Source organism: Taeniopygia guttata, chromosome 15 (assembly GCF_048771995.1).
Source record: "Taeniopygia guttata chromosome 15, bTaeGut7.mat, whole genome shotgun sequence".
Taxonomy (NCBI): Eukaryota; Metazoa; Chordata; class Aves; order Passeriformes; family Estrildidae; genus Taeniopygia; species Taeniopygia guttata.
In genome coordinates this window covers 3,107,299-3,120,399 of record NC_133040.1, presented here as the reverse complement: position 1 = coordinate 3,120,399, position 13,101 = coordinate 3,107,299, and the positions used below count along the sequence as shown (strand labels likewise).

Sequence of the window (13,101 nt, the reverse complement as noted above, 5' to 3'; positions counted from 1 at the left end):
GGGAACAGCGCGGGGGGCGGGGCCAGGGGCGGGAACAGCGCGGGGGGCGGGGCCAGGGGCGGGCCCGCCCGTGAGGGCAGCGGCGGGTGTGAGGGGGAATTATTCCTGAGGGAATTCGCCCTGTAGGGAGCGGTTCATTCCTGAGGGGAGACCCGGAGTGGGGATGCGGGTGCGAGGCTGTTCTTCAAAGCGGGGTTTGATCTGTGAGGAGAGGGCTGTTTGTGCGGGGGAAAAAAGGGCCGTCACTGAGGCGATGTGTAATGGGGATAGGGCCGACCCTGAGGCAGCGGGATGTGGGGACATTTTGCAGGGGAAGTAGAGTGGGGACAGAGCGGTGGTTCCTGAGGGTTTGTGCTGTGGGGATGGAGCTGCGGGCTGTGCCCAGCGGGAGGAGGGCGCTGCTGCTGGGAGTTCAGGATGAGGCGGGTGGGGCTCAGCTGCTTTTCAGCGCTGCGATTGACAGACAGGTAAGTTATTTCCCCCAGGAATATTAAGGCAGGGATTCTAGGGGGAGGACACGCGACATGGGGTGGACACGATGCTGTTCCTCCAAGTGAGGTGTCTGGTGGGGTACTGCAGTAACACCTATTCCTCCTCTGCCGTCCTTTGCCTGGATTTTGCCTGGCTGCCCAGAGTGAATTTTATAGAGGTTATTTGGTTTTCCACTCTCTTAGATGCATCCCTAGATGAATAAATGCTACACTGCTGGGAAGTAGCTAATTCCCTTTCTCTGACTGTGGCAGTTTCATGTGGTGAATCACTAGGGAAAGAATTCAAGAGTCCTGACTGTGTTTCCACATCCTTAATGCTTTAACACATAGTCCTCAGGCAAGCTGATTAATTTAATATAAATTCCTGATTTATGTTTGTTTATTTTCCTGACCAGGCCTAAATGAAGTCTACAACACCTTCATGTGACTCTGCCTTTTTTTCACATCACCATAGGTAGTAGTATCTGTATAAGTATCTTAAACACATACAGGAAAGCCTTTCATTGTTAAATATGTGAAATTTGAGGGCAAATCCAGATACAGACCTCATGAAACAGTAATATTATTAGCTGACTGAATTGTTGTGATTTACATATCCTGTACATAATGGTAGGACTGGCAGGAAGTAAAACCTCAAAGAAGATGGGATTTGATGCTGTTAGGTGCTTTGGTTAGCCTTGCAAGAACCATTAGCTTTGATGTGTAAGTGCACCCCACTGACAGACAAGTTTCCCCAGATCTGACTGAGAAATGATTCAGAGGTTAAGGTGCAGTTAAATGTAACTTGCTTGTTTATAGCATAAAGTAATTGTCACAAGGCTAAACTGATTAAATAATATGTCCTGATTGAATCTTTCTCCTTGGAATTAAAAGTAAATATGTGGACACGTAACTGTTTTAAAATTAATTATCATGTGTCTTGTTATTACATTTATGGGTTTTTTAACATCTGGTAAGATTATATAGACTGCACTCAGGGAGGGATAAAAATTCCTAAGGGCACTGAGCTCTGCTAGGCCTGTGCAGCTGGGCTAAGTCAAAGAGGGGATTAGTACCACACTCCTCCAGCAAATGAGAGACTGGAGATCTTGGGCTTGAGAATGTTCAGGTGATGCCTTAAGTTTTAGCTTTCATATTTTCCAGATTCTATACTGCCTTAGAGTGTAACTCTGAACTTTATATAAAGTGCTAGCAAGTTCTCTTCACATTTTAGTTAGCCAAAACAATAATTTTCCAGCCCAAGAGCCAAGGACACCATTGCAGCTTCAGGCCCCAAAAGTGCAAACAAGAGTGAATTGAGGAGACCAGTCTGGGAGGATGGGACTTCATAACCTGAAGCTGTAATTGGGCAATCAACCCCAACATGGAAATGGACCAAAACTTATAAAAGTGTGAAAACTCATGACTGGTTGTCCATCTTGGGTCTTTCTTTGGTAGAGCCACAGCTGGGCTCTTGCACTGCCCAAGGTGTATCCTTTGAAGGCCTTTAATAAATACCTACTTTATTCCTTTAACTCTGTCTAGCCTCTGTTCCAGGTAGTGCAGGGAGAAATCAGGAATGCCTCAGGCTGGATGGGGCTTGGAGCAACCTGATTTAGTGGAAGGTGTCCCTGCCCTTGGCAGGGGGGTGGAACAGGATGACCTTTAAGGTCCCTTCCAACCCAAACCATTCTGAGGTTCTCTGTAACTCCTTCTGTGGTCAGATCAGTGGGAATCAACACCTCAACAAATGTTGCAGATCTAGAGAGGGAACTTGTGAAACTCAAGAGATGTGCAATACGTGAGTGTGAAAGAAGCAGGTGGGGAATGATGACTGAATCACTAGGGAAGGGCACATAAGGCAACCAAAGAAATCAGGTAAATGTATCTGCAAAAATACATGAACAAAACACCAGGGAAATCTCTAAGATGGAGAAGGAAAAGAAAATAGGATAAAGACTCTATTCCTCCAGAACTCTTGGAAGAGTTAGTTCTTTCCTGAACAGAAAAGAAGAAACCATATTAGCAGTATTTTATATATCATCAGATACTTCTGCTTATATATAATACATAAATAAATGTATTTTTTTCTCTCATATATAATATATAAATATAGTGGTGTCAGAATGAACCATATTAGCAGTATTTTATATATCATCAGATACTTCTGCTTATATATAATACATAAATAAATGTATTTTTTCTCTCATATATAATATATAAATATATGTAATTTTTCTCTGCTATAGAATTAATGATGTTAATAGCTGCTGTAGAGTAATTAAGAAGTAATAATCCTTCAGGTTAAGCATTAGAAAATAGGGGAATAAAGTAGTTTGGATAAGATTGCTGGGCTGGAATGGAATGAAGATACTCAAGACAGTCAACAGTGTCCCAGCTCTGTTCTGAATTCTTAGGGAGGCATAGGATTACTTTTTGTTTAAAATTACTCAGTAGATAAGCCATTATCAGGTGAAAAGATAAGAAGGACCCTTCAGTATTTTGTAGAGCTATATGATCAGTAGTTTGGACAATTCACTTAGCTTTAGGTATCTTTTTTGTAAGTTAGGTGTAAGTCTTGCCCATCTCCCAGAGGTATTTGGGTGTCTTTTGAAACAGAAGTACTATTTCTTTTTAAAGCAGAGGTTTACATTTCTTTGTGTCTGATAAGGATAGAGCAGAAAATGCATGGATATTTTCTGTCTTCGGGTGGGAAAGGGACACAGTCTGTTTCTCCTTTGCATACAAGGGTATACCATCCTCTGATTGTTTCCTTAAATCTTGATTTATCCTCGTTGATGTCTTGTTATCTTCCAGAAGCTTTGGTCATCGCTGTGGAATTCCTGGTATGAGAAGGCAGAGTCAGGGTAGAGAGAAGATCCTTGCTGAACTGCTGCAATGATGAAGACAGTGATTTTAATTGTCCTAATCACCTTGTCTTTGCTGGCTTCAGGTAAGGCTGATGCAGAGAGGGAGAGAGAAGGGTTGCCTCTGGGTGGGTGATGTTCAAACTAATAGATGTTTTGGTTTTGTTTTCATTTGTGCAAAGAAAGAAGTTGCAGTTAAACTGTGCCTGTATTTTTTCTGTTTGATCATTGGCAGATGGTGACCTTTTAGTTTTGAAGCAGCTTGATACACAACTTCCTTAGTAATTCAGTGAGGGTTTGTTTCCTTTGAATAGTTGAGATCTGCGTACTCGTTAGCGGTGTCAGAATGAAACAGTGGCCCTAAAGCTGCTCAGCTCTAAAACCACTACAAGTTCTTGGAATTGTGCTGCATTAACACCAAAACAAGTGGAGCACTAATGTCTAATGCTATGCTCAAAGAAATAAAAACTTCAATGATTTGATTGTACATATTGCTAGTATTAATAGTTCTCCAGAGAGTCAAATGCTGAAACATCTGGAAATGACAATGGTAGAGATGTTGTGGCATTTTCTGTGTGTTCAGTCCTGGTTTTCATTAAATGGCTTAAGATTCTCTCGAGTTACATAACTGCATGCTATTTTTGTGTACAACAATCACTTTTCCCCCCTCTTTAAGTGTCTAGTGTCTTCTTGGAGATACATATGATGATATAGTTCAGAGTAGAATATATTTCAGAGGAATAATACAAGATGGCATAATTGCAGCCTAAAGCAAAAGAGGAAATTTTGTTGGCATGTCTGGATTCCTTTAAGATGTAGCTTTATCATTGGTTTAAACCCACTGAACCTCCAAGTCTTTCTGAAAAAGGAAGTTTCACCTTCACCTCCACCATTAAATGTATCATTTCGGTATGTGAAAGCACCAGAGGAAGCAGCAGAGCAGAGATTAAAAGCATGGCCTGTATTGACAGCCAAGGACAGCAGTAAAAATGATAAACCCCAGGGAATGCATGTTCACATCAAGGCTGGAAGGTCTGTGCTCTAATAGAGTCACATCCCAGTTGACTTGTTAGGGGAAAATCTGCACTGATGGTTACCCTACATTGTGTCATTCCTTCTCTTGCTGTCCCAACAGGAAAACAGGCCGTAGCCATAAATACATCCTTACCTTTGGTTTCTCCTAATTTTGGGTGGCAGTCTTACCTAAAATTCACTAAGGTTGAAGCAAGGAAGATTCTGTGGTGAAAGATTTTGCCGTAATAATTGCTGATTCTTGAGAAATCTGCCTAAAACTATTTGGTTGCTTTCAGTCAAAAGGAAGCAAAGAGATATATTAAAAATTCAGCATCAAACATTATCTTCATGTTAGGCAAAAGTGACCTTGGTCACACGTGGGCACATCTCTTGGGTGCCTCTAAGTGTGTGGGTATGTGAGTGTGAGTGAGGACAATAAAGATATTGGGAAGTTAAATAAAATAGAATAACCCCTCTCTTCCATAAGGTGTTAATCTGAGGGTTTTTGATGAAATCCTACAAATCTTGACTTCTTTTTTGACCCTACAGGAAAGAAATTCCGATGGTGCACCCTTTCTGACCTGGAACAAAGAAAGTGTGCTGAGCTTTCCAAAGCACTTACAGCTGTGCTGCCCCTCACTACTGCCAGTTCCTTTACTAGGATTTCTTGCATCAGAGCCCACAATACATATGACTGCATTGATAAAATCAGGGTGAGTTCACAGAGACTTTAAAAACTGATTTTGTATCCAAATCTTCTTGGAAAAGTAACAGGTAAACAGAAACTATGGGAAAATAAAATGATCCTGAAATGATTGAACTGCTTATATGACAGCATATGTGCTTACATGACACATCACTTGAGAGGCAAGATTTAAATCCTGTGAGCACTCTACCAGATATACTGTTTTACCCCAGAGAATGTCTTTGCAATCTCCAATAAATAGAGAAAGCTGCTTGGAAATAAATAGACAAAAATAAACTACTAAATTAAAATTTGTTCAAGCAGAAACTGTGGTCTTGAAACTTCTGTTTGTTTCCTTGTAAACACACTTGTTTTGATGGTTTTTCTGTTAATTTAAAGGCAAATAAAGCAGATGCTGCCTCCTTGGATGCTGGAGATGTTTACTCTGCTGTAAAGCTGTACGGTTTGACAGTGGTGGCAAAAGAGATCTATGATCAAGGTAGGCTGGTAAAGCTGAAGAATAAACTGTACTTCTGATTTGGCTAAGAAATGGCTCTAGATTTCCTGAAAAAAAAAGTCACTATGTTTTTTATTAGCTTTGTAGGAATATGGGGGTGGCTAATAATTGTTTCTAAAATACTTAATGATGATGAACAAAATACCAGTGGTACTTTGTACCCAGTAGCCTTTCTGCCTGTGGTACTGACAAACTTGCATTGTTTGTTTGACAGGGTGCCATGTAGTCAGTGTATGGTTAAATTCCTAGCACCTACATTGAATAGGCCTAAGATAATTTTTTTTTTAGCCATGTTCACTGAAGTAGTTCAGCTCCTCTTCAGGGATGGAAGCTGCAGAATTGAATTTCTTCCCCCGTTCTACATTTTGTGCTATTGCAGGAAATTGTGTGTTTGCTGTGGCCATTGCCAAACGAGGAACTCTGGATATCCAGAGTCTACGAGGTGTGCGAAGCTGTCACAATGGAGCCAGGTGGACATCGGGCTGGAATATTCCACTTGGCTTTCTCCTTGCAAGAAATTCTCTTTCCTGGGATGAGGCCCAACCTCTGAGCCAAGGTAGGTGATAGGAGCCATGGGGCTACCTCTGACCACAGCAAATGTAACTGAAATGCCAACAGATGTAGGATGAACTAATTATGGCCATGACATGTTTGGCCCCTTTTCCTCTTCTGATTTTTTTTCCCATTTGACATTTTTCTTTCTTTTTGTTTTGTTTTGGTTTTGTTCCCCTACACCTGCAGCAATTAGTGAGTATTTCAATGCAAGTTGCATCCCTGGAGTTGGTGTTGCTGCTCCCCAGTTGTGTGCTCTCTGCCAAGGACAAAAGTCCTATGTCCGAGACAGGAACCACTTCTGTGAGACAAGCAGTAATGAACCCTTCTATGACTCTGAGGGAGCCTTCAGGTGAGCTTTGGGACGCTGGGCCTGAATTCACTTTTGGGGGAAAAAGAACTTTTAAGGTAGGAAAGCCAGGTGAAATGTTAATAGGATGGCATTTGTCTTCCTGCAGGTGCTTGAAGGATGGAGTGGCAGATGTTGCCTTTTTAGATCATCTAAGAATTATGAGTGCCACAGGTAATCTTAAAAATGCAGTTTTCTTTTAATCTCTGGCTGTGCTCTTTCCTGTGCAGGTGTTTGAGGGATATGCCTATATTTTTGGCTTTTTTCAGGGAAAATTCAATCCCTGCAAGCAGTTCAGGGGTATTTCTTGGCTCTTCACACAACTCAGAAAGAAACAGAGCAAGAAAGTGTGAGTGAGCAATGATTGCTCATAGGAGATTCTTAAAATGGGAGCGGACAGGTGATTTCATTAGATGTGTCTCTGACACACAGCTGTCAGTATTTGCTTTGCCCAAGTTACAAGATTCCTTTTAAAATTCAGTGTCTTGAGCTGCATAACTGTGAAGTTCCTGTACACCTGTCTTGTACTTTTAAACTCAGTTGAACTCTGTACCAAAGGTGGTTAGCAGTAATATTTGCAGGTAAGTATTTTAAATAAATGTATTTACAGCAGTACAGCTTAAAGAGTATTTTGGAGCAGCTCTGGCTGAGGTCCCTCTCTTTGCTATAAGAAGTACTTACCAAAGACAACTTTCCCAAGTGTGCTTGGTACACACCATGCTGCCTGCATAACCTTTAGCAACCTGCACTGAGAAACGTTTTCCATCTCTGTGCCTGCTGCAAAGTCATGGCTCTGGTCACAGATTCACGAGTGTCTCCTTGTTTCAGAGTCAGAACAACAGGAATATGAACTCTTATGTCCTGATGGGTCCACAGCTGAGCTGACTGAATACAGCACCTGTAACCTGGGCAAGGGGCCCGGTCGTGGTATCGTCACCCGCAACAACTTCCAGAAGATCACCAACAAATTTCTTAGCATGATCCAAGTGAGTGAATATTATAAGCTGTCTATCTCCAGACAGTTTTTTCTTCCATCTTTGTGTGGCAATCATGACCCAGGTTGCCTTTTTTCTTGAGAATTTTATAGTTAGTGTGAATAAAGTGCTAAAGATTGTTTGTTCTGGGGAAGGATCTTGCATTGGCTTGTGTACGGTTTTGCTTTTTTCTAAAGTGTTCTTCTGTAGGAGGCTGAGAATAATCAGTAAAAAAGGGGAAGATGCCATAACACACAAACTGGAAAATGGCTAATGATGTTTATCCTGCCATGGAACTTGAATCAATTTTTATGTAGCTAAGGGAGACTCATAGGTTCAGGCAGGGCTCACTTTTCTTCATCTTTTTTTTCGCAATTTATAAATAGTATTTGATATCTTGACCACTAATACAAAGGCAGGGAAGGCTGAGGCTGCCTGTTGCTGGAAGAATGAGCAGATTTGTTGCCATTTAAAAGTGTTGTTCTTGTCCCAGCGCCTCTTTGGGCATAAAGGAAAGGAAAGAGCCAGATTTGAACTCTTCAGTTCAGCACCGTTTGGGGGAAAGAACCTGCTGTTCCGAGATGCCACTCAGCACCTGCAGCTTCTTGAGGAGCAGCTGGAGATTGCCTATGTCCTTGGTCTGGATTATGTAGCTCTCCTTAAGGGACTCGGCCATGAAGGTGAGAACCATTCCAGAGGACTGTAGCTAAGGAAAGGGAAGAGAAAGTTCTCCTTCCATATTATTCCTCCCTGCAGACACAAATGCATTTACCTGAAAATCCCCTTAACATATCACAGACTGGTGCACTGGTGACATGATCTACTTCCATTTCAGGGAGCTCTTTGGACAACAGCGTTGTGCGCTGGTGCTGCATCAGTGATGCTGAGCTTCGCAAATGTGAGGAGTGGGCACTGAACATCAGATCTGACCCATTAGTCTGTGTCCAAGCCACTTCCATGACCAAATGCATTGAAATGATCAAGGTAGGAGACTCCTTCTGCTCAGGGTATAAGACTGCACAGGGTATGTGTATGTCTTGTCTGAACTAAAGAGAGGAAAGCTAGCTTGAGGAATAAGTGGGAATGAGAGGGAATTTATACAGGGGAATTTCCAGCCAGTGGAGAAGTCCTGCTGCTTGGATACTCAATTCATGCAAATCCTGGTTTTGTTATTTTCTCTAATGCTGTTGGCAGAGTAGTGAGGCTGATGCAGTCACCCTGGACGCAACACATGTGTACATTGCAGGGAGATGTGGACTGGTGCCTGTAGCTGCAGAATGCTATGGTGAGTTCTCATGTGACCTTATCAAGAAGAGAGGGAATCAAAAAAGTGCTGTTAAGAATATAGTTAAATTTCCACAGTTTGTGATGTTTTGTGATGGACGCAGGAGTCACTGTAAATGTCCAAATACTCTTCCCAGCTGTTCCACTGTTTGGTCTGTTTATTTTATCCCTTCTGTTAAAGGGACAAAGGTGCTGACAAGGCTGAAAAGGATTACAAGGGTTTTGAAGGAATGCTGCCATGTAAAAGGGATGACAGCAGTGGCAAGATCCTTAATGTTTATCTTTCCTTCCAGGGGGAGATTGTGCTCCAGCAGCTGAGGCCATGGAGAAAACAGGGAAACTAATTCATCTTCAGCACAAAGGTAACAGAAACTTTCTAGTGTTTATGCAGGAATGTATTTGCATGTTGGTTTAGAATAAAATTTTCTGTGCAAGGACAAGAACTTTGTGTCTAATCAGAGAGTGTTAAGTTCCTGTACTGTAACTGAAAATACTGTGACAAGATGAGGGAGGGAAGGGGGGCTGTACCCTTCTGGATACTTAATTGCCTTGGTATAACTGGTTGTTGTCATTATTTCACAGCACTACCACCGGTTTATGCTGTTGCTCTAGCTAAGAAAAGTGCCAAACAGATTCACATCCATAACCTTAGGGGAAGGCGATCCTGCCACAGTCACCTGTACAGTCCTGGAGGATGGTTACTTCTGTCCAGACACACAGTGGGAGCTTGGCAGAATGATACTGAGAACTGTGATATTGCCTCTGGTAAGGGCTGCTCTGGCTTCTCTCTTAACTAGACCATGAAAATCTGAAGCTTAAATTTGTGAGTAAACTAGAAAAGGGGCCATGAGGATCCAACCAACAACTAATGACTACAGTTTCAGAGGGTGTTGAAGCAGCTTTTCCTCATATTTGACTATGTGTCACACTATTTAGTCCTCTTCTTGCTAGTTGTTAGGATGAAATTCCTTTCCTGTCTTTTCCCATATATGAAGAGGCTTGGGGGCACCTTGCCTTAATCTCATCTCAGTTTTCTTTACTCAGCTTATCAGAATTACTTTTGGAAGGGCTGCATGCCAGGAGCAGATGGAAACCTGTGCAAGGTGTGCATTGGAGATGGTGAGGTGGAAGGAGCTCGAGTGTCCAGCAGATGCGCTGCAAGTCACAATGAACGTTACTATGGCAATATGGGAGCACTCAGGTGAGTTTTTTGTGAGAGTCAGCAATGCAGAACAACAGCCAGAATTGCCTTATTATTTTGATGAGTTTTTTGAAGGCCTTTTTCCCCTATTTGTTAAGCATCTGGCTGTATAAACTTTTGTTAGTGTGTATTTTATTTTGGTTGCAGTTGCTATGGGATGTTCAGCTGACTGATGGTTTAAAATTAAACCATTTCCAGAGCAAGGCAATGCTTCCAGATATGTAGGACTTAGAGCATTGGTACTGACTCATTAAAGGGATGAAAGAAGACCAGAAAGCAGAGGTGCTCTGGTAAGAAGCAGTGTAGCATACAGGAGATAAGTAAATAGAGAGGAGATAAAAAAATAGTTGAAGACAGAGGCAGGGAAGACTATTAAAGGTGAAACTTTTATGAACGCACTCTTATGAAATATACACAATGCATTTAGTTGAATTCCATTCTCATTCCTGCCTAGGCATGGGTGAAGGTGCACATTGTGCAGCAGCTTTGACTTGGGAGCTGCTGTAAGGAATGAAAAAGATTGTTCTAGCAAATCTCTACGCTGAGATTACCAACATATGCCAAGGGATTAGAGATGAGAGGGATACTTCCAGCTACTCCTGTTTTAGCTTCAGATGACTGTCCCAATGTCAGCCACCATGTAGTGCTGTCTTTGATCACTTTTTTTTTTCCTTGCACTAGGTGCCTAGTTGGCAATCCTAGTGGAAGAAGCTTTGGAGATGTAGCTTTCCTGGAACACTCAAACCTGCTCCAGAACATAGAGGGTGAGATGCAGATACTGTCTTTTCCTTTGAGAATGTTAATTAATGTCAGTTACTTCCCACAAAGCAACCATCACTTGTGAGGATCAGCCTTTACAGGTTTAATCTAGGTTCATGAAGCCGTGTTTGTAAATGGAAGATTGCTAGAAATTTTCTGCATGTAGGCGTTCCAGTAAAGCTCAACATTCAGATACCGTAGGGGAAGAAAGAAGAAGAATCACCCAGTGCAAAGATATGTATTGGGAAAATCATCCTTGGAGACTGCACTAAATTTCTGGAAGCTTTAAATTTCAAAGCTTTAAAAGGCAAACCAAAATATATTTTTCTTAGAGTCAAAGAGAAAAGGAACCCTCATTGAAGCAAAATAAAATTCTATTTTAGGCAATTTCAGTAAGAGAAGAGACTTTTCTAAGAGAAGAATCTCTCTAATATCTAATGAAGGTATAAGGGGCTGGAAACCCACAGGCCTTCCTGCAGCAATTAGCAGTTTGGGCATGCAGGCCCAATTGCTTTGTTTCCAGAAAGGAATCTGGTTACAGATGCAGATGAGACATGATATGCTGTTCATATGCTTGATATTATTCTGGTTTAGTTGATAGGTGCAGCTTAAGTTCACTGACCTCAGTGAAGACACTACCCTGGTCCTTACGCATTCCTAAGAAATGACACATAGCATGCTGTGTTTGTTTTGAACACATTGACTAAACTTCTCCTTCTCAAGTTTTAACATTTTATTTGAGATTCACTCTCTCTTCTGCTTTAATTTTTCAAAAGGATTACCTTTCACTTCATTTTCTTTTCAGATCTGGGCAGCTCTGGTTGGGCAAAAGGTTATACCCCCCTTGACTTTGAACTCTTGTGTCCGGACGGAACACGCGCCGCAGTCACGGAATGGGCAGGCTGTAACCTTGGCCCCATTCCCCCCAGCACTGTCATGACTCGCCCAGTCACTGTCACTAAAATCTCTGACTTCCTACTGAAATCTCAGGTGTGACAGGTAACAGGGAAAAGCTTGGCATGTTACCATTTGTTATGTACAACTGCTGAAAACCCTTTCAAGATGAAAAGCTTTATATACTAGTGCTCTCAGATCCAATACAAAAGAAAAAATGTACACAGGAGATTGAGAAACTAGTTATTTGGATACTTTTAAGGGGCATTTTGGCACCAGTTCCCATTCCACAGAGGCCACAATTTTGCTGAGAAACAAGGCACTGCAAAAGTGCATCTTTTTGTACTAATAAGTACTATTAATAAGCCAAGCTGTGAAACTTTTGTTCCTTTTCTGTTCAGGAATCTCTGGGAAGCAAATTGGATTCTGAATTCCAGCTCTTTCAGTCCTGGAAGTATGGTGAAAGTGATCTGCTTTTTAAAGACACCACTCAGTACCTTGTTCATGCAAGTCATCTGAGCTATCAGAAGATCCTTGGAGACTCTTTCATTCAGCTGGCAGAATCAGTGTTTAATTGCACACCTGCAGGTAAAGTCAAGTTCTTAATTCAGAGTTAGAGAGAAATGCAGCAGGCAGCCTTCTGTGCACAACTCTGACCCTTTTGTTTAGACTGCATGGAGAAGTATGTTCTACCTGAAACTGTTCATTACAAATTTCTAAGGAGTCCTGTGTTAGGCTTCTGCGAGACTAAGTTGGTAACTGCAATTCAAAAGGGGAATTTCACCTCTATTCTGCTGTTTTAATCAACAGCATCTGAAGAACTTACTACTTTTGAAGCTGATAGCATCTCTCAGTGTATACTTTCTTACTGGTTTGTAGGCATCTTGGACTTCTGCAAACAGGATATCTGTGCCTCCTCATCCAACTGACAGCTCATACAGAGGCTTTGCAGGGCATGTACCATCAGCATTGCTGCCAAGAACAAGGAAAATGTGCAAGTCCAACCAATCCAAAGCAATTAGCAAGAAACAATCATCTCCAGAGATGTGTGCTGAACACCTCCTTGTCTTTTTTTTTTTTTTTCATCAGATTTTATGTTTATGATGATGTAATACTACTCATATATCATCCCTTTCTTTTTTGGAGCATGGCAGCATGGGGAACAGCACAACCAACAGCAGAGAACTAGGATCAGCATTGTGGAAAGAGCAGGGCCAGTACCATGGACTGAAATACAGACTTGGTATGAGTAGTACAGGTTAGTTGGTAGCATTTTGCCTTGTTTATCTTATAAATAGTTTCCATGCAAAAAGCCCAATCAACTGACATTTTGGTAGTTGCAACATTGTCTTCTGTATCTGTGATTTTGGTTGCAGCTCAATAGCCCCTGCTGAATGCGCATCTATATTTCTTCTTTAACCAATTGTTTTTTACTAGTAAATCAAAACATTTTTTTTCTCACAATAAATGTATTACACATTTAATAGCCAGCACAGCTGGATGCTTGCAGCAGTGGATATTCCTTTGTCAAGACC

At 41.6% G+C, this 13,101-nt stretch overlaps 1 protein-coding gene across 3 annotated transcripts; it reads left to right on the top strand.

The window, feature by feature from the left end:
* Positions 1-50: 50 nt before the first annotated feature.
* Positions 51-13,050, top strand: LOC100221772 (serotransferrin-2). Of its 3 annotated transcripts, none has more exons than XM_030285784.4 (18): positions 135-169; positions 3,288-3,423; positions 4,901-5,064; positions 5,436-5,535; positions 5,933-6,109; positions 6,295-6,457; positions 6,564-6,628; positions 7,283-7,440; positions 7,922-8,108; positions 8,264-8,412; positions 8,623-8,713; positions 9,006-9,074; positions 9,295-9,477; positions 9,757-9,913; positions 10,595-10,677; positions 11,478-11,662; positions 11,968-12,154; positions 12,446-13,050. In XM_030285784.4, exons 2-18 carry the CDS (start codon positions 3,369-3,371, stop codon positions 12,493-12,495), a joined length of 2,223 nt encoding a protein of 740 aa, XP_030141644.4. In that variant the 5' UTR covers positions 135-169; positions 3,288-3,368; the 3' UTR covers positions 12,496-13,050. The 3 variants fall into 3 exon arrangements, with proteins under 3 accessions (XP_072792240.1, XP_030141644.4, XP_030141646.4); XM_030285786.4 differs by lacking the exon at positions 135-169 and adding an exon at positions 391-467 and having other exon boundaries at positions 12,446-12,641; XM_072936139.1 differs by lacking the exon at positions 12,446-13,050 and having other exon boundaries at positions 51-169; positions 11,478-11,671; positions 11,968-12,103.
* Positions 13,051-13,101: the final 51 nt, after the last annotated feature.